At 40.4% G+C, this 18243-nt stretch overlaps 2 protein-coding genes across 3 annotated transcripts in view; one reads left to right on the plus strand and one right to left on the minus strand.

Moving 5' to 3' along the window:
• Positions 1-210: 210 nt before the first annotated feature.
• Positions 211-5102, plus strand: LOC306962421 (switch-associated protein 70-like). Its single transcript, XM_079555543.1, has 11 exons — positions 211-367; positions 1673-1819; positions 1895-2065; positions 2144-2362; positions 2451-2597; positions 2958-3063; positions 3134-3315; positions 3756-3901; positions 4308-4506; positions 4610-4700; positions 4766-5102. Exons 1-11 carry the CDS (start codon positions 272-274, stop codon positions 4882-4884), a joined length of 1623 nt encoding a protein of 540 aa, XP_079411669.1. The 5' UTR covers positions 211-271; the 3' UTR covers positions 4885-5102.
• Positions 5103-7580: 2478 nt separating this feature from the next.
• The window catches only part of sbf2 (SET binding factor 2), a 67540-nt gene continuing 56877 nt past the window's right edge, over positions 7581-18243 (minus strand). The window contains exons 30-42 of one of the 2 annotated variants that reach the window (XM_079554868.1): positions 17769-17843; positions 16515-16693; positions 15780-15956; positions 15331-15432; positions 13797-13982; positions 12898-13024; positions 12528-12655; positions 12205-12429; positions 11259-11366; positions 10992-11182; positions 10311-10398; positions 10115-10246; positions 7581-8858 (exon numbers count right to left, since the gene is read on the minus strand). In XM_079554868.1, the coding sequence (XP_079410994.1) occupies positions 8760-8858; positions 10115-10246; positions 10311-10398; positions 10992-11182; positions 11259-11366; positions 12205-12429; positions 12528-12655; positions 12898-13024; positions 13797-13982; positions 15331-15432; positions 15780-15956; positions 16515-16693; positions 17769-17843 (1817 nt within the window). In that variant the 3' untranslated portion in view covers positions 7581-8759. The remainder of the gene's footprint in view (positions 8859-10114; positions 10247-10310; positions 10399-10991; positions 11183-11258; positions 11367-12204; positions 12430-12527; positions 12656-12897; positions 13025-13796; positions 13983-15330; positions 15433-15779; positions 15957-16514; positions 16694-17768; positions 17844-18243) is intronic. The other variant, XM_079554869.1, reaches the window with a different exon arrangement.

An 18243-nucleotide genomic window follows, 5' to 3' on the forward strand; every position in this document is an offset into this window, starting at 1 on the left:
GCTTTTGGTTGGTGTATGGATAAATCATCTATATATACAACAACATATTAAAGAAGCTAAGGGAATGTCTTGAGTGTTTTCTTGTACATCATGCTTTGTACTGTAGTCCCTTGGGGGTTTCAGTTTCTGGGTGGACCTTGAGAAAAGTCTGGTGGACCATGAGAAATGTCTTATCTATGAAAATAATTTCAATCAAGCATCTCGGGTATGTCCACTTCTCTCTGTTGTGCTACTTCAAAGACCATAGTAAAAGAATAACATCTAAGGCCAAATGTGGGACCCGGAGGAACTTTTAAAATGCACCTGGCATGCTTTCACGGCTCTGGATATCGATCATCGCGGCAAAGTGTCCAAGTCTCAGCTAAAGGTTTGTTTAATTTATAACCAATATTTTTCTAATAAAGTTGAGCCGACTTCAAATGTGCAAATTTGGCTTTAAAGTCCTGCTGGTATTAACTGTTTTGTTTAAAATGTTTATACTGAAGGGCCACAGAGGTGGAAAGTGAAAAATCATGCAGATATAGGGTGAATATGAGTGAAGGGGGACGCTTTGAAAATTCACTTTCCACCTCATTTTTGTTTGAAATAAAATGCTAGCGTAAACCTAAAAAAAAAAACTTGATGTTGAAATGTTGCTAAATGGTGATCAACTACAGATAAAAAGTCAGAAATGTAATAATCAGAAATATATTGTTAAAGTGATCTAATTGGATCATGAAAAAAAAAAACATAACATCCTGGATTGTCCACAAAATGACACTGTCCGCTTTGTCAATATGAAGCTGTCCCACTTTGCCAATAGCACATTGGTAAAATGGGCCAGTAATAAAATCTCTTTGAAAATTCCATTATACTGTATAATTTTTGAAAAAGTCAGTGAGTTTTAAAAAGACATAACCTTAAGATCATAAATCCACAAATGCTATGTTATTGGACACACCTCCACTATTTTACCAGATGGTTGTAGATTATGGTTTGCCACACCATATGAAGTGAAATAATATCCACAGAACCACTCTTTTCTTACCCTGCACATTCTAGTTATCGGATGTGTTCATATTTTTAGTCATAAAATATGAATGATTTAAAGAGGGGGTATTATGCTTTTTTCAATCACATAGCACCAGTCTATAGCACACTACAATGATGACGAAACCTTCTGTTGGTCTGTAAATGCAGTAAATTAGAATAACTGCCTTGTATAAAATTGCTCTCTCAAAATGGCTGTAGCGAATGTCTTAAAATAGGCCTCTTTCTTTAAGAACCTCTGACCCTTTCCGACACGCCCCCTCCACACGCTGTCTGTGGCATCAGTGGGGAGGGGGTTCTGCTGAGGAGCAGTGGTTGGTCACTCGGCTGGTGACGAAAGGTCGGAGGCGTCTCCAGGAGGTGGGGGCGTTCCTAGGAGGACTCAGGCAAACTTATCCCTAAAATGGCTGCCATTAGAGTTTTTACAGATTACTCAAAAGTACACGAATGTGCCAAGGCAACACTTCAGACATGTTTTTAATGAGGGAATGACATAATAACATGATGTAAAGCTTGAAAAAGTCGATTTTGCATAATACCCCCCCTTTAAAAAACAGTCATTAAAATTAAGTGTCCCAGTTTACCCATGGTCCAACTTAACCTATATACACCTGACTAATTGGCATTTGTTTGCTTTTTTCAGGTTCTGTCGCTCAATCTTTGTAATGTAATGAAGATCCATTTTGATCCCTGTGTGCTGGAAGATCATTTCAAGGATGACGATTCAGGCCCTCTGTCTAACCAAGGATACATGCGTTATCTAAGCAACTTCATTCTCAATAAAGTGACGGTATATATATGTTTTGATAAGAGGAATATTCTAAATGACAGTGAAATTTATAGAAATCTCCCTTTTTCTTTTCAGCCCCAAGATGACTTTTCTACATTGGAGTTATTCAAGTTCTGCTGGGCTTTGAGTTACAGGAAAAACCTCTCTAGACATCTGCGCATCTCACATGATGATGCGTTCAAAGTCTGGTGCATTTTCAACTTTTTATCTGAGAACAAATACCCACTGTCCATAGTGACCCAGGAGGTGAGCACTGCAAAATGCGCTGTCATTACTACTACTACTACTATGTCTGCAACAGTGCTGCGATCTGTGTCTGTGTAGGTCGAATATTTACTGAAGTTGCTGACAAATGCAATGGGCGACATATGGAGCGAGGGGAAGTATCATGTCGAGATGAGCTTGACTAAATCTAAATCCCTGACTGCTTGGGAGCTGATTGAGCTTGTGGGTTTGCAACTCTTCCAAAACAAAAGTTCTCCAGCTTTGACCGCAGCCATCAATGAAGTGTTCGAGGAACTCATCCTGGGCATCCTCAAGCAGGTATTGGAAATTCACATGCAATTATCTGTCACCTTACAAATTGTTGCTAAACTCTCATCTAACTAACTATACTGCATCATTTACCAAGGGCTACATGGGTAAAAAATGCCATGCAGGAAAAAATTGGACAGAACACTGGTTTGTGCTGAAACCCAAATATCTGGAGTATTATACTTCTGAGGATCTAATGGAGATAAAGGGAAAAGTTGCTTTAGGTGGCAACTGCACTGTCGAGGTAATTTCCAAGTACTGTTATTAAGATAATGTGTTGAATGGTGCATATAAGGTGGAACAGAGATGGAAACTTTGTTATTTTATCTGTTTATCACAAGTTCTACAGGCCTAAAGTGCAGCTTTCCCGCTTTAATTTGGAGGAAGGGTTCAAGAAATGCATCACCTTCAAAGTAGTTTTACAGAAGCCCATAATGGGACAGAAGCTGAAACACCATAAGAAACCCTATCTCATATTATATAACTGTAGATTGAAGAACAAATATTGGTCTCTATCCCAGTATTTATGGACCAAACTGAAGGTGCCATGTGTGTACAATATACATCATTTTATCCAACCATTAATAATAACTTCTTCTCTCAGTCTTTGCCAGATAAAGACAGGATTTGTGCTCTGTTGATCAAGAGCAGTGACACAAGTTTTGAGATGAGTGCATCTGATAAAACCAAAAAGAAGAAATGGTTACAAGGTAGGAATGATCTCAGTGAATCTTTGTTGTTTGAAATACTGGCCTCTCTCAACTCTTTCCTGAACTTCAGCCATTCAGAAGTGCATTCAGATCCAGGAGCTGGGGCTGTTGCCTCCTCAGCGTCAGGCTCGTGAGAATCGCAGGCAGCAGCGAGAGATGCAGAAAGTCACTGAGGACAAGGTCACAGAGCTGATGCGGCAGCTACAGGCAAACAATGAGAGCAAGCAGAGGGAGCTGGAGGCTCTGAAGAAGGTACCACACACAGTACACCTAACTAATATTCAATGTAATGAACATACAGGGGAACCACAAAGGCCAATGCAGAGAGTTGCAGTTACTGGTTTGGGCAGGGCTTTCCCTTTTCACTTCTTCTTTCATAAGTATTTGCAAAGACATCTATTTTTAGTTGGTATGAAACTTTGACTGCAATAAAGTGTATTAGTAGCCTGCTGTTTTTGTAACTAAAAGAAACATAGAAGCATGTTTATGAGTTAAAAATAAAGCAACTAACCACTTTGCAGGGCCGTCACAAACTAGATCTGGAGAACAGAGAGAATATGGTAACTGCACATTGTTTAAAAAAAGAGAAGAAAAACTATAACGGTTGTTCAAATGCTAAAATACGGAATTATTAAAAAAGTGTTCTGATTCCGCAATTAAAAAGTAAAAAAATAATAGTCTTTATCCTGTAGGTGCACCTTGAGATGGAGGAGCAGGTGGCACAGAAGTCCTCAGAGCTACAGTACTGCCTCCACCGCGTCAAGGATCTGGAGCAGATGTTAGAGGACGAGAGACAGGCCAGAGGAGGTGGTCAGGACAAGAGAAAAGAGCACATCAGGTTTGTCTTTTCTCCCCATCTTTGGGGGGGGTTTCTTCTGGGTGCTCTCCCCATCAACCCTCAAACACACACAATAGCCCAATCCTATTGCTATGTGGTCTGGACCATAAGATTAGCTAGAGATATACAGTATGTCCTTCAGTGCCCCAGCAGCATTAAAGGACAAATGTATCTACATTGACAATTAAGTCAAGTTTTTACAGTCCGAGACATCTCCGAGAGGTTGTGTCATACGTGATTTCTCCAAAGGACAATGCGGATTGTTGCATTAAGAGGTGGAAAAAAACATATCACTTTTGACCATTATTATTGACAGTTATAACTCATTTTCATTTAGAAACAAATACAAATAGACTGTTGCTCTTCATATTCAAAGATTTAAAAAACACCAAAAAATGTTTTTTAGACTTTTAGAGGACCGAGTGTTGAAGAGAGCAGAGCTGAAGCAAATGCTGCTGCAGCAGCAGAGGGCGCTGTCCCAGAGCCAGGCCCACAGACAGTTGCTGGAGACCCAACAGCGGGACAAGGAGAGGCAACTACAGGAGGCCATGCAACAGCTGGAGAAACTGAAGGGGCAAAACCATGGGGCTGATCAGCAGAATCAGGTCAAAGTTAAACAAATTCATCAAGATTCAGCTCATCATTTGTGTATTGTGTTTTGAAAGAAATCTTCTATACAGATTGACAATGCCGTTTTTTAATATATAGGATGTATCACAAAGGCTGAAGAGTGCAGTGAACAAGAATCTGAAAAATAAAGTGGCCATACATGATGGACTAATGCGTCTTTTACAACCAGGTATATGTAATGTTGTTGTGCTTGTTGTGGTTTACATAAACCTTATTATACTTTCATATCTTTAGGTCAGAAAGGGCCTCTGATGATCACTAACTGGGGGCCAGCTGCTTTCACTGAAGGCGAGTTGGAGTTGCGGAAGAAGTTCTGGCAGAAAAGTAGAAGCTGGTCCGCTACAGCCGAGTGAAGCCCAGTGGATCATCAAATGAAAAGAAAAGTCACTGACCCAAACTGTCTATACGTAATTCTTTTCAGTCAAATACATGATGTTTCATTCAAAATATAATTACACACCGTAAACCGTTTAAGACAAGATGATCTAGAGGTGTTCCATTTATTGGACTTGTGACAGTATACTGTAATATGTGCTGTGGAATGACTGATTGCTTAACAATTTGAGCTCATTGTGTTTTGAAATGTGGTTGCTGTAATTAGTGTTTTTATCCCATGATTGTTACAAACCAAATTCTAGTTATCCACCAGGGGTCCTCAGCTGAACAGTGGAAATGGTTACCGGCTGGTGGCACTGGGATTATTGATTAGAGTACTTAATCTAATCGTGTAAAGTTTAGTTAAGACACAACCTGAAATCTCCTGATAAATATTTGAAACTGATAAATCAATTAGCCTAACTTTTCCCTGCGATGGAGAGGGTTAATGGTGAGTCACCGAGCTTCTTTGCTCCAAAACTATTCTCAGAGAAAAGTAAGTCCAAAAATAAGTCCTTTCACACTGAGTGATCCGGTAAAACCCTTGTACCCTTAATGTCTGTAACAAATTATAATAATCCCTGTTAAAAATATCCACAGTCAATGTAATTTGACACAGGGACATATTTAGGATTGCTGAAAGAATGTCTGTCAGATTCCTATTTTATGAATTACAACTTCCCATATGAGCTCGCTGCTCCTCCCAAAGGACCTTAAATGCACTGAAAATGTGTTATCAACATTATAACAAACAACCAATTAAAAGTTCCACTCTGAAATCAATCATAAGCCATCTCTGTGAATGTTTTGCTGTAGCAACCCCAGACAAGCACGTTTTGTCCTTTGGCAAGACACCGACGGCATTTGTCTTGCATTTATGTAAATAAGCCTGAGGGTGGCCGTGATTACATATAAATGGAGCAAACTGCTTTGCAAATCCTGTCAAGCTTGTAAAGAAGTGCAATACAAATGGAGGGCAGGGAGGTACATAACATGTGTTATCTTCCAACAGCCACATATTATAAAATTAGAGTCTACTTTATTCATAAAATATTAATGTGGACCTTCAGGAGACTCAGGAATCTGCCCACCTAGAGTTTTGTGATGGACCAGTGAGGGCGCTGTGGAGCAGGTGGAGGGCCCCCAGCAGCTCACGCTCCACACACACTGTGGAGGAGGCCCTACGGAAACGTACCAATAAAATAAATCACCATCATCTGTCACTCCAACATTTTTGGGGGCCCTTGTAAAGCCATTGTTTCATGCAAGAAGCATTTGTCTGCAGCTGCAAAGTTCATGAAAAACAATGTACTTGATTTAGAAAAACAGTTTTTCAAAGTTTAATCAAACAAGATAAAGTCCACTAAGTCACATAAGAAAACAATTACACAGAAATTGTGTTTTCATAAATAAGATAATTTGTACTAAAGCTTTGAAGATAATATGAGCAACAAAAGGCCATGTTCATTCAATGCTTATTTCATTTCTTTGTCATTTACCTGGAGCTGATTTGGTCCTGTCTTTAGGAATGCTGTGAATAATTGACTAAAATGAAAATCTTTAGCTCCATAAAAGACATGCCGCTCTTCAAAATCTCACCGGACGAGTTTCCGGTGCATATCCTTTTCACAGGCAGAGGGCCTAATCTCTGTACCCACAGAAACAGGCGGTCCAGATGTTTTGCTGCTGTGGCTTTGCACCTGCTGCCAGTCTGAACACCCACGCCCCCTCATTTGTCCAAGAGACAAAAAACAACTTCCAAAAACACAAGGATCAAGAGAAAGACGCAAATGCAAAAATGCTCTGTGTGTTTTATAGGGTATCAAAATACAGTCTCAATCAAAAGTTTAAGACCAGCTGAAAGATGGCACAGATGAGAATGTGAATTTTTGCCATCTTTCAACTGGTCTTATTGGGAATGTATTTGATCTCATGAGAAAATGAAATTTGCATTTGCATATCCATATCCTTTTCACTTCCATATCCTATATCCATTAATATAAGTGGAGTCCAAAGAAGCAATGGATGTTTTAGGTAAAACAAAAATACACTCACATAACTTAGACTGAAAACACATTTAAAAAAAATGACCATGTTATTTTAATAGGTGGGTAGAGATAATATTCATATTGTACATCCAATTACACAATTGAGCTTTGCCCGTTAGCCTGTTAGCTTCTTCTTCGTGATTCCATTAGTGTGTATTGGGGCCTCCAACCCAGTGCAGGGAAAGTTGTAAGTGTGGTTTTCTGACCAGAGACACCAAGGTGAGATGAAAGACCCCCCAATCATACCATCAACACTTGTATTACCCCTAGAGGGACTACGAAAAGGATTTATTAAAGGTAAACAAGTTACTTAGTACTGCTTTAAATAGAAGTAAAAAGTAGTGTGGCTTATTATATTCAGGAGACTGCCCGCAAACCTAGTAGTTTGGACCACTACGAAGATGTTGACAAAATGACTCAATATTTCCGTCTTTGCGCAAAAGTTGATGCTCCTGGACGTGTTTAAAATGTATTTGTCCAAAATAAAAAATACTTTATAAATATATATTATATATATATATCTTTCTCTTTCTTTGTGTCAAATTAGAAACACCACGGCACATTCATATTTTATTCCAACTATAAAAATATATATATATAAAACAACATGCATGAAGCTTTGCTTTCAAGTACGTCTGATTTATTTTACAAAAGATTAGTGTCACCTCAACACATGGCATAGATACAGTAACAAAAACCTCTGACATAAGTAGTTTCTAGTGTGCTTCTTCATTCTTTTTGGACGAGTTTGGGACGGGGAGCTCTTAAATACCACTTTGTCCTGTAGCATTGGGTTCCTCAAGCCCTTATTAAATACAGAGCATGCTTGCATTTTAACTTGTAATTGTACTAAATCTGAATCAGGCCACCTGGGTATTTGCACCAGTAACGTTGAACATTTAAAAAGACTAATTGGTCACATTAAAATTACAGTTAGAAAAGTTTAGTACATATAGTATACAAAATGAAATGTCACACATATGTACAGGAAACATACGCACGGACAATAAAACTGTTGACATCTAATATATAAAAAATAATAATAATTTACATTACTTTACATAGGACAGACATGTTATTGGGACAACACACACACATTCAACCAAAGGAAAAGTCACATACAGTATTTAAATATAAAATGTCAGGTTTCTCTTATGACTTCGCTGTGCAAAACTTCTCCTTTACGTTACTTTATCTGTTGTTTTATGTACATAAGTAAGTAACGCCCATGGTTACTGTCTGCATCTGTTAGAAAATCTCAATGAGGAGTGCATATTTCCGAGAGAAGTGCAAACAAATTCCTTTTCCATGTTGTGCATTTAAATCTCGTGAGTTTTTGGCGGTCTATTATAGATTAACTGTTTTTTTTTAAGCAGCAACATTTAATTGTAGTAAAAATATCTGATAGAAACGATTTAATAAGCTATTTTGTGTCACTTTAAAATCTAAACGTTTACCCACAGTTTGAATGGCCAGTGATATTGCTTTGATATAATATACAAACAGCATTTAGCAGGGTATTAAGATAGTGCAGTCTCCAAAACGGTCAGCTTATATTCACTTTGTTCCTTGCTAAGGCCTGGAGGTAAACATGTCCATCTACTCGTATGAGGCTGACCAATGGAGTAGGGACAATAGCTAAGCGACAAGTGTGAAAGGTTTTAGTGTAAGTCGACACTACCAGGCACTTTGTTCATTGTGGTCCCCAAAGATGGCGGCGCAGATGTTTGTGCGGTCGTGACACTGCGTCTCGCTTTGTCCTGTCACCACTTGTATATCTGGCAGTGCTGAGGCTCCGCTGTGTCTCATGCGTCTGAAATGCAGCTCTGGATCTTGTCCATCCACACCTGGGCACTGGGAGCATCTGACGCACAGAAGTTGTAGACTCTCTTGCTAGTTTTCAGCTAAAAGCGGGTGAAAAAAAGTGTTACGAGGGATATTCATTCACTCTTACACATAGAACAATCAATAGCATATTTAATACATGGAAATGTAATGGTAGGTAGATTTTAGAAGAAGTTACAAAATTCTTTTTGCTCATTTAAACTTTGATAATGAGGTATTTTTAAATTGTTGTTTGAGCTATAACTATTAACTTTATTTGGGAGTGAGAGACCAAACAACTTAAACGATATGTTGAACTTAAGTGTCCCTTTTCCAGGGCTTTGGTTTGAATTTATAGTAAACCTCTCAACCCAAGTGCATTTTCTCCAGTTCAGCTTTACCCAAATTTAAAAGCATACAACCTATAGGCTATTGTTTTTGTCACATTTTTGAAGCATTTTGTCGTGTGTTCATACATTTTTTGTCTGGTTGCTGTATTTGCGTTTTTGTCCATTTTTGGCGGTTCTTTTTTTGCTTTATTGTCACTTTTTTTGTATTTCCATCCTTGTTTTTGTCACTGTTTTGACACTTTGTTCAAGAAGATTTTAGATTTGGGTAACTGCAAACTGGAGAAAATATGCACGGTTCAGGTGAGGCTTAAGGGGTTAATAGAAAGAAGATATGATGTCAAATTAGATTATTTATCAACGCTGTATTAAAGCAGTACAGTACGAAGTAACTCATGCCCCCAGAGGCCATAAGCGCCACTGCAGGTGTCATAGCATGTTACGTTTTTTAATTCATTAATTGTCCATGAGAGTAGATACTACGCTGACAGAAAAGACAAAGGGGGAGAAGGATATTGCACATCCATTTACACAATGGAGATTTTTTTTTTTCACTCAAACTAGGCTGTAAATACTGTTAAAGTGGCGCTAGCCCACAGTTAGCTTTGCCCGTTAGCCTGTTAGCTTCTTCTTCGTGATTCTATTAATGTGTATTGGTGACTCCGGCCCGTAGTCAATGAAGTTGCAATTGTGGTTTTCTGGCCAGAGACACCAGGAGGAGAAGAAAGACCCCCTAATCATCCCATTGACACTTGTATTACCCCCAGACGGACTACGAAAAGGATTTATTAGGGTAAACAAGTTACTTAGTACTGCTTTAAGTTATGGTACTGAAATACAAAGTTTTGATGCTTGGCGGGTCCTGAGCTCTGAAGAAAGTTAATCAATTGCCCCAGCACAGAAAAATATAAAAAATATGTTTATATTTTTTATAATTTTCTTATTGGTTATGCATGACTTTACCGTACTAATAATAATGAAGAACTTACATCAAAGAAAGCCTTTTCACTGATGTGTTTAGGAGCTCCGATCGTTGGCGCTGTGATCACCACGGACTCCACTTCCGCCAAATCAATGTGGCCTCTGCAGTTGGTGTCCTCTCCAGTGTCGTAGTACCTCAGCTGCAAAGTTATGAACGTTATCGTGGGAAACACAGATGATTCACGCATGTTGCCGTTTACTGACCTGGTGCTTGGTAATGTCCAACACAAACCAGCGAGGTTTCCAGCCTTTCAAAAGCGCTCCACGTTTGTACAAGATCCCCTCGTAAGACCTATGAGACAAGAAGAGACTTTGTTTAACAATGTCAGTCGTGGTGATGAACTGTATTATGATTCCTGCTTATTTCGTGAGTCGTGTTTTTGAACCAGTCAGTAAATATTGTGTGTCTGCAGATGATTTGAGACCGATGTTTAATTTGCAAATCCATTACAACAACAGCATGGCGCTTTCTTGTACATTGTGTTCTCATGAATGGAATGGAATAGAAATGCCAAAAACTCAGAGCAATGACTAGTTATATTCATCAACAAAAATGAATTGTCCAGGACGGAAAAATGGGTCAAGCTTTATTTGTGGACAATTACATGTATAGTTTGCCATTTTTATGAACATATGGAGGACATGGGGATGTCAAATTCTTCTTCTAGAAACAAAATCTTTATATCTGAGCCAAGAATCCCCCCAGTAATCTTGGACATATTTTCGTGAGTACAAGTATTTCTCAAGAACATGACATGTAGCATACCAAAACGTTGAATCACCTTCCAAAACCAGACTGGTCCCTCTGCAGCAGCAGTAGTAACTGAATCAAATGTGGATTTTTTTTATTGCGGTGTATTAGTTCCGGGGGATTGGGAGGCCCACCTGTTCTCCTCGCTCTTGGGGGTGAACTGGTTGTACAGCGTTGCAGCTCGCCTGTTGAGCCCATTGGCTGTGGAGGTGCCGCGGTCCTCGGTCAGCCCGCCCTCTGGCAGGTGCAGCATGGAGTGCCGCTGGATGGCCTGCAGACTTGATGTGGGAATGAGCCCTGAGACCGACGCTGCCTGTTTAGAGAGCTGGAAAAAAACATGGGGAGAAAACATGTAACTTTACAAATTTGAGGGTAGTTTGAAGATGAATTTCTTGGCGTACATTTCCTTCCTGCTTGAGATCGTCTTGTATGCTGATTCTGACTTTGTCCAGTGTTGTCTGCCACTTTTCAGAGCTTTGGTGCAGTTCAGACTCCAACTTCTCAATATCCTATAGCAAAAAGACAAGAAGTGATTTAAAGCAGAACTAAGTAACTTATGCCTCTAGAGGACATTAACGCTACTGCAGGTGTCGTAGCATGTTCTTACTCATTGTCTGTGAGAGTCAATACTATGCTGATAGAAAACACAAAGGGAGAGAGGGATATTGAACATTGTGCCACAACTCAATGACACAATGTAGATATTTTTTTTCACCCAAACTTGCCTCTTCTTCATGATTCTATTGGTGTGTATTGTGCCTCCGACTCGGAGGCAGGGAAGTTATAAGGGTGGTTTTCTGGACAGAGACACCAGGGGGAGATGAAATACCCCCAATCATCCCATTAAGACTTGTATTACCCCCAGAGGGTAGGGACTACGAAAATGATTTATTATGGTAAACAAGTTACTTAGTACTGCCTTAATATCTTTGGATAAAAAAAGCCAATAGGCCAGAGTAACGCCTCATTTGAAAGCTAAGACCCACAAAACTCATTGAAACTGATCCATTTCCCTGCGTTGTTGCTGCGTCGTCGTCAATTTTGACTTTTTTCTAATTGCATTTTGTTTCATTTTCATCAACTTTTCTGTTACTCTTTCATTGCTCTTTTGAGGCGTTTTTCATCCTTGTTTTCTTCTCATTTTCGTTGCATTTCTGACACTTTTTTTCAAGAAACTTAGATTTGGGAAAAGCCAAAATGGATCAAATGCGCTCATTTCAGGTGGGGGTTAAGAGGTTAAACACAGAGTGGAAAAACATCCCCCCAAGTCGATCATTGTTACATATCGAGTTTGGGTGCTCGGATTTATGAGAACGGTAACAATCAGGATTATGATCAGGATCTTACCGACAGCAGCTTGGTGATGGCGTCGGGTTGGGCACGGCCCACGCTGCTGTAGCATGGCCACACGATCCTCCTTTTACTGTTGGAGATGGTGTCCGCCTCCTCTGAGCTGTCGGACCTCACTGCTATAGTCCTCCAGTCGTAACACGGACCGGTGGACAGAGTCTCGTCTATGAAGAAATCCCACTTTTTCAAACTGGGGACACTGATGGATGGCTTCAAGATTACCTAAGGACATCATTAAATTGAAAAGTGTCAATACTGTGATTTTAGATTGTATGACTATAGGGAGACCTGTGGCTAAAACAACAAAAACATACATTTACCTCACTCTCTGAACTATTGTACAGGTAGTTGAAGAAGATTGGGCTCCTTCTGTGCATTCTGTTGACACAATCCCAGATACAAATGCCTCTACGTGCCTGTTTATCACCTTTGTCTTCAAACAGCAAGCCTGTAAAAAGTTAAAGATACACTTGATTTACTACTGTAGATATGTTGAAATGGGTGTTTTTAGATGCACCACAATCCAATTTCCATGGCTATAAGTGCACTATACTATACTAAACCTTCACCTCTAAATAGATAAACAAACATGAACTGAAATGCTAATAAATTCATAATTCCCCTTATATCCTATGCTGAGAGATAGAAGAAAACATCATAACACTCGAGCTGAGTGAGATGGACACTAACCGTGTTCGAAGCGCTCATAGTCGGAGTCTAAAAGGAAGTTCTTGAAGCGGTTCGAGATGTGATGATAGGCCAAGAACCTCACATAATACTGATTAAATTCAAACTCCAGAGGATATTGTTCCAAAATCTGTCAAGACAAAGAGTGGTTCAGTATCAGAGGAAGACATTATGATAGAAAATACAAGAACACAAACGACTACTTAGGTAAAGGAAGAGCCTCCTGGGTATTTAAATGGTTATGGTCATTGGTATCATGGACAGCAGACACCCACATCTGAGCCAATAGGATTTACAGGCCTATTGTTCTTGACAACGTGAAAGAATGTCAAGTGTTAAATGTTTGCGGACACCTGGGTCCGCTGGCAAAAACAACAGCTGTTTTGGACATGAGGCGTTTCTATTTTCAGCTCTTGTCTGAATCTTCTTTTCTGCTCCTCACAGCCCAGGATCTGGGCCAAAGAGTGTCATTTGCCCACAGTGGGATAAAACAAATGGAGTAACTATGAGCTGATCTATTTACATTGAACTTCGTTTTATGTACCTATTCTTGTCTTTTGAGGCTCCAAACCTCATGACAACTCCAAAACTCAGATTTAAAGCATCCTTGTTCTTAAACTAGCCAACTCTGGCTCTTTCAAGGACTCAAATGTGAAGGGCTGCTGAAACACGCAAGGAGGGAGGAGTCAGCACTGATCACTGGGTTTACACACCATCTGGGAATAGTCATTCTACGGTGCAACACAACATATTAGAAATTTAGCACAAGGAAGGCGAAGTGCAAATGTACAAGTATACCTCATGACATATGAATTTTTATTTATCTATATAATTTTTTATAGAGACTGTGATATAACAGCGAACTGTCATTGGGGAGCATCAACAGAGGAGGTTAAATTTACTTGGTGCACGCAGTCCAGAAACTGGAGGAAGATTGGTGTGAAGCCACTGCCCTGGCTGCTGGGGTTAAGGTTGCTCCGCTGGCTGAACTTGTGGCCAAAAGACAGCCACTCCTTCTCCAGCAACACCTGAAACCCCTCCAGAGTGCGGTAAAACGGATCACTCAACAGCTGCACCAAGGACACCACCTGCAGAGATGTGTTGTGTACATTACTATGCATACAAGTCAATAGATTAAGTTTGAACAACATTGCAATGACACACACAAGTCAGGCATCTGAATTGTTCATCTGCTATCAATAATGTTTATATAACTTTGCAGAAAAATCTTCACCAAACACCATTTGAGCATCACGCATGCAATATGCTTGGCCTGCTTCCCTGCCCGTGTCTCCTCCAACACAACTAATGAGGCTTGACGCTTGAGGAATGAGCGGGAAACACAATGCGTCCCTCGTGCTTTAAAAGAACATCCAGCTCGGAGAGAGGGGCATCGACACCACACCATCCAGGGACCCCACCGTGCACTTACGAGTTGATTAAAGTAGGTAGTCCAGGTGGACCGTCGGAGAGCGATTAAAACAGTTATATAAAGGAAAGAGGAAAAAAAGTGCTTTAGAAAACAGGCGCGCTTCCTGTCTGCTGGGTGTCTATGGTCCATGCACAGAGTGGAAAGCCAAAGCATATGGAGCCCATTTGCCTGTGTGGGCCTGATCAGGACCTGGCGTGATGGAGCCAGTGGCCCGTGGAGAGAGACACTCAGAGCTGAACACGTGCCTGGCATAAGGGATCCACAAATTATGCTTTAAAACAGCGGCCTGAGGCGTCAGAAACCCAGTAAACACATTTGAAGGACACGCTTGCGAGGCAAACATGTGCAATATAACAGGTCAAAATGGAAAATATGAGCTCACAGAGTAAACACGCGGAAAAATGCTGAGTGAAGCAACCCAATGGACAGTGATCAGGGCAGAAATATTTTATACACGCCCAAAATGAAAGAACAATAAGCTGTCATGTCAGAAAGCAGCACGCAACAATGACCTAAGGCCTTTTGCGTTCTATTTTTTCCATTGTAATTATTCACAAAAGCAAGGTCAATGTTGACACCACTGAAATAAAAGATCAGCTTGAAGAGCAGGTGTGGTGGTGCTGCTCAGCCTGTTTTATAACAAGGCTTGCCCTAATGAAAGAAGTCGACTAAATGCCATGCGTGCCTGTGGATAATCCCAACAGCATGACGAGAACATCTCCATGGAGCATCCTCCCTTTGGCCATGGTTACCAATAATTGGGGCACCTCCTTTATCCTGACTATTAGTGACAGAGACAAACACTTCACTAAAGAAGTTGTTAAGGCCTTGTAGTTAGCGTGCACTCCAAGTGGTTTTGGAAACGCACTACATGCACACCTAAACCTGCGTGGACAGAATTAGAACATGTTTATATCTCTGGGTCATTGAAGGGATACGTTTTGTCAAATAACACAAAGATTTTACATCCCTGAATGTATCTCTCTTTTTTTGTTGTTCCTTACTTGAGTGGTGATGTCCCAGCCTTCCTCTAAGCTCAGGAGAACAGATGAGCCGCTGTCTAAAAGCTCCACCAGAAACAGTGCCAGTGACAAAATCTTGTGAAGCTGTGAGAGATTAACACAAACAAATTGATTAATTATTAGTGCGTCCTCTCACCTGAGCTACCAGGAAATCGCTCACTGATTTAAATAGTTTCCCACAAAGTATTTACTGATGCGTGTAGTGCACAAATGTTCAAGGGTCAAGTTTTCTGGGGTCAGACAGATACAGAAACCAGTGTAATAGGGGCGGTTGGTACTAATTATGAAAGCATTTAATAAGTGTTACATGTACCACTGGTCGAACTTAGGCTTCTTCTGGTGATCCTTCTGTTTGACCTTTATTTCTCTTTTGTGTCAGTGATACTGGAAAAGGTTTGAACCACCGTAGTTTCTAAATGAAACCGATTCACCTGTAAGATCCACTCAGAGTCCTCCATTGCTTTGAGGAAGGAGTCCTGGGGGTCAGTAGAAGTGGCACTGGGAGCACAGGCTCGTAGCAGCTTTTTAAAACTGCCTTTGACCTGCCGTGCGTCAGCGAAGTCCACTGGCACCAGCTCACAGTTCAGCGACGCATCCACTCTCAGGCCCTGCACAGGAAAAAACAGCATAAGTAACACTCTTGAAGAATAACAACTAGGATCTATATGTGGGTCAAGATTAAATTATGGCATTTGCAGAAATGACTATTTCAAGATTCAAGATTCTTTATTTGTCAAACCATGTGAGTGGTTTGAAATTATGTTTCTCTCATCCTTGATTGTGGAGTGGGGGGGAGGAGGAAGAGGGGTGGGAGGGAGGTTAGGGAGTTCAGCTTCCCGATGGCCCTGTGGACGAAACTGTTCCTCAGTCGACTGGAACTGCCCCGTAGATTCCGCAGTCTCCTCCCTGACGGCATAACTTTGAAAAGACTGTGTGATGGGTGCGAAGGGTCCCTGGCGATTTGTACTAAAGAGGTGTTTTGAATATGGATATATTTACTTATATCTTAAAGGACATCTATCAATGGTTCAGACTCAAGCAGTTAGTGATTAACATATACTATGTATAATTATTATTATTATCAATATCCTACAAACAAAAAGTAATATTCATATTTAAAACGGATTCAGCCATCTCTGAAGCATGAAGGTCAAATTCCCCCTCACCCTTAAATGTGACTTTTCTCCAAATATGTAAAGAGCAGCCTGCTGTTTGAGAAGCTGAGCCTGGAGACTGCTGCTGCCTGCAGGGGGCGCCAGATCCTTCCCAGCCAGTCGAGCACCCACTTCAACTCCTGTGTGGTGATGGCTCAGCCTGGTGCTGTTCCTCAGACTGGCCCACATCCCTATAATGCAGAGGGAAAAGTCACATAACGAAACATACAGTTGGTGTATGGGTTAAAACATGCACACCACATTCATGCACTCTGCAGGAGTGTCAAGGCATTCGTTTATCAGTCCATTAGCAGCTGGACGGTTTATATAAAGAGAAAACTATCAAAAGCAGACGCTTATGTGTATAGGTTATTTATCAGGAAACCAGCGTGCAATGCTTTCCTAGCAGCATGAATCATTCTGCACATGATTTTTCACTTTTCAGTTACATTTGTTGAAACAAAAACTGACATTTCTTACACATAAGAGGAGTCAACTTTAAAGTACGGACTGTGATCCGCAAAATTAGGTAAAAAACAGTTAATAAACTAAACTAAAATGGCAATATGAAAAGGTGAAAAGAACAAACAAGCCCTGAGGCACCCAAAGAGATAGAAACCGTTAAAAATCCTTTTTTCCTATTTTCCATGGCTAGCTGAAATTAAAAAAAATAAGCATTTCGGCTCACCGCCTTTTGCCAAGTTAGGCAGGTCAAGGAAAAAACAGTTTTAACTGCGTCTAGCTTTTTAAGAGACTCATTTTATTCTATTTACATATTGACACTTTAGTTTAACTATTACACCTATCTAAATCTAAGCAAAAAGTTAGATAACACTGAAAATAAGGGGGGAATGGAAAAAAAATCCAGATGTTTAAGGCTTTGTACTGAATATCCATGAGGTCTTGCCACAGTCAGACAGGTTGGATGTGTGATTGATGTCTGGTTGGCCATAACAAACAGCCTTCCTTCCGCTGCAGACTCTGAACTGAGCACACTTGTGCTGGAGAGCCAACACATTAACAATGATGGCCACATTACAGCAGCCACATTGGTCTGTGAAAAACCACGGCTCCCAGAGGAGCGCCCGCAAAGTCAGGAAACATTAGTGCAATTCTATCAGTGTTTGTGGAAAGTGGTTTGCAGCGCAGTGCAGTCAGTGGAGCGCATGACCAGTTAGTGACCACTTGTGGGGGTTAGACAAAGGTAATGCATCGAAGCTTGATGTTAGAAAGATTTAGGCCAATGGAGGCAGTCGTTCACTGTACCTTGATTATGGGCTCGTTCCTTACTTGAATGTTTTTGGTGTGAGTGAGTAAAAAGCTTATCTCTGTACTCAAGGACTGGATGGTTGGGTTTACATGAGGTTCAGAAAAAGATGAGGGGGGCAGAGAGAGGGGTAGAACAAATTAACTTAGATTGACCAAACCTAGCCCAGACAACCTGCCCAGAGCACTGATACATGGACATGCTGTATAAAGATAAAGTTAATGTATGGAGAGGACAAGCCAGTAAGAATAATGTGTTTGGTTACTACCTTGATTACAGTGAGAACATGAAGAGTGATATAAATGATGGACTGAAAAGAAGATTTGGAAATTACACAGATCTGAAATGAAGTCTTATTTTAGAGGGAAAAAGTGACATATTAATAAATGGAAGATTGAATGGTAATCAGTGGCCATAACCTTGAGATCAGTCAGCTTGGCCACATAACTTTACATCTGATGTAATATTTCAGCT

Source organism: Gobius niger (genome assembly GCF_951799975.1).
Source record: "Gobius niger genome assembly, chromosome: 4".
Taxonomy (NCBI): domain Eukaryota; kingdom Metazoa; phylum Chordata; class Actinopteri; order Gobiiformes; family Gobiidae; genus Gobius; species Gobius niger.

Coding starts and splice junctions, on each gene's coding strand:
- LOC306962421 (XM_079555543.1), top strand. CDS start 272: ATGTGGGACCCGGAGGAACTTTTAAAATGCACCTGGCATGCTTTCACG. Junction 2,598..2,957: donor GTGGCAACTGCACTGTCGAG/GTAATTTCCAAG, acceptor TTCTTCTCTCAG/TCTTTGCCAGATAAAGACAG. Junction 4,701..4,765: donor AATGCGTCTTTTACAACCAG/GTATATGTAATG, acceptor TCATATCTTTAG/GTCAGAAAGGGCCTCTGATG.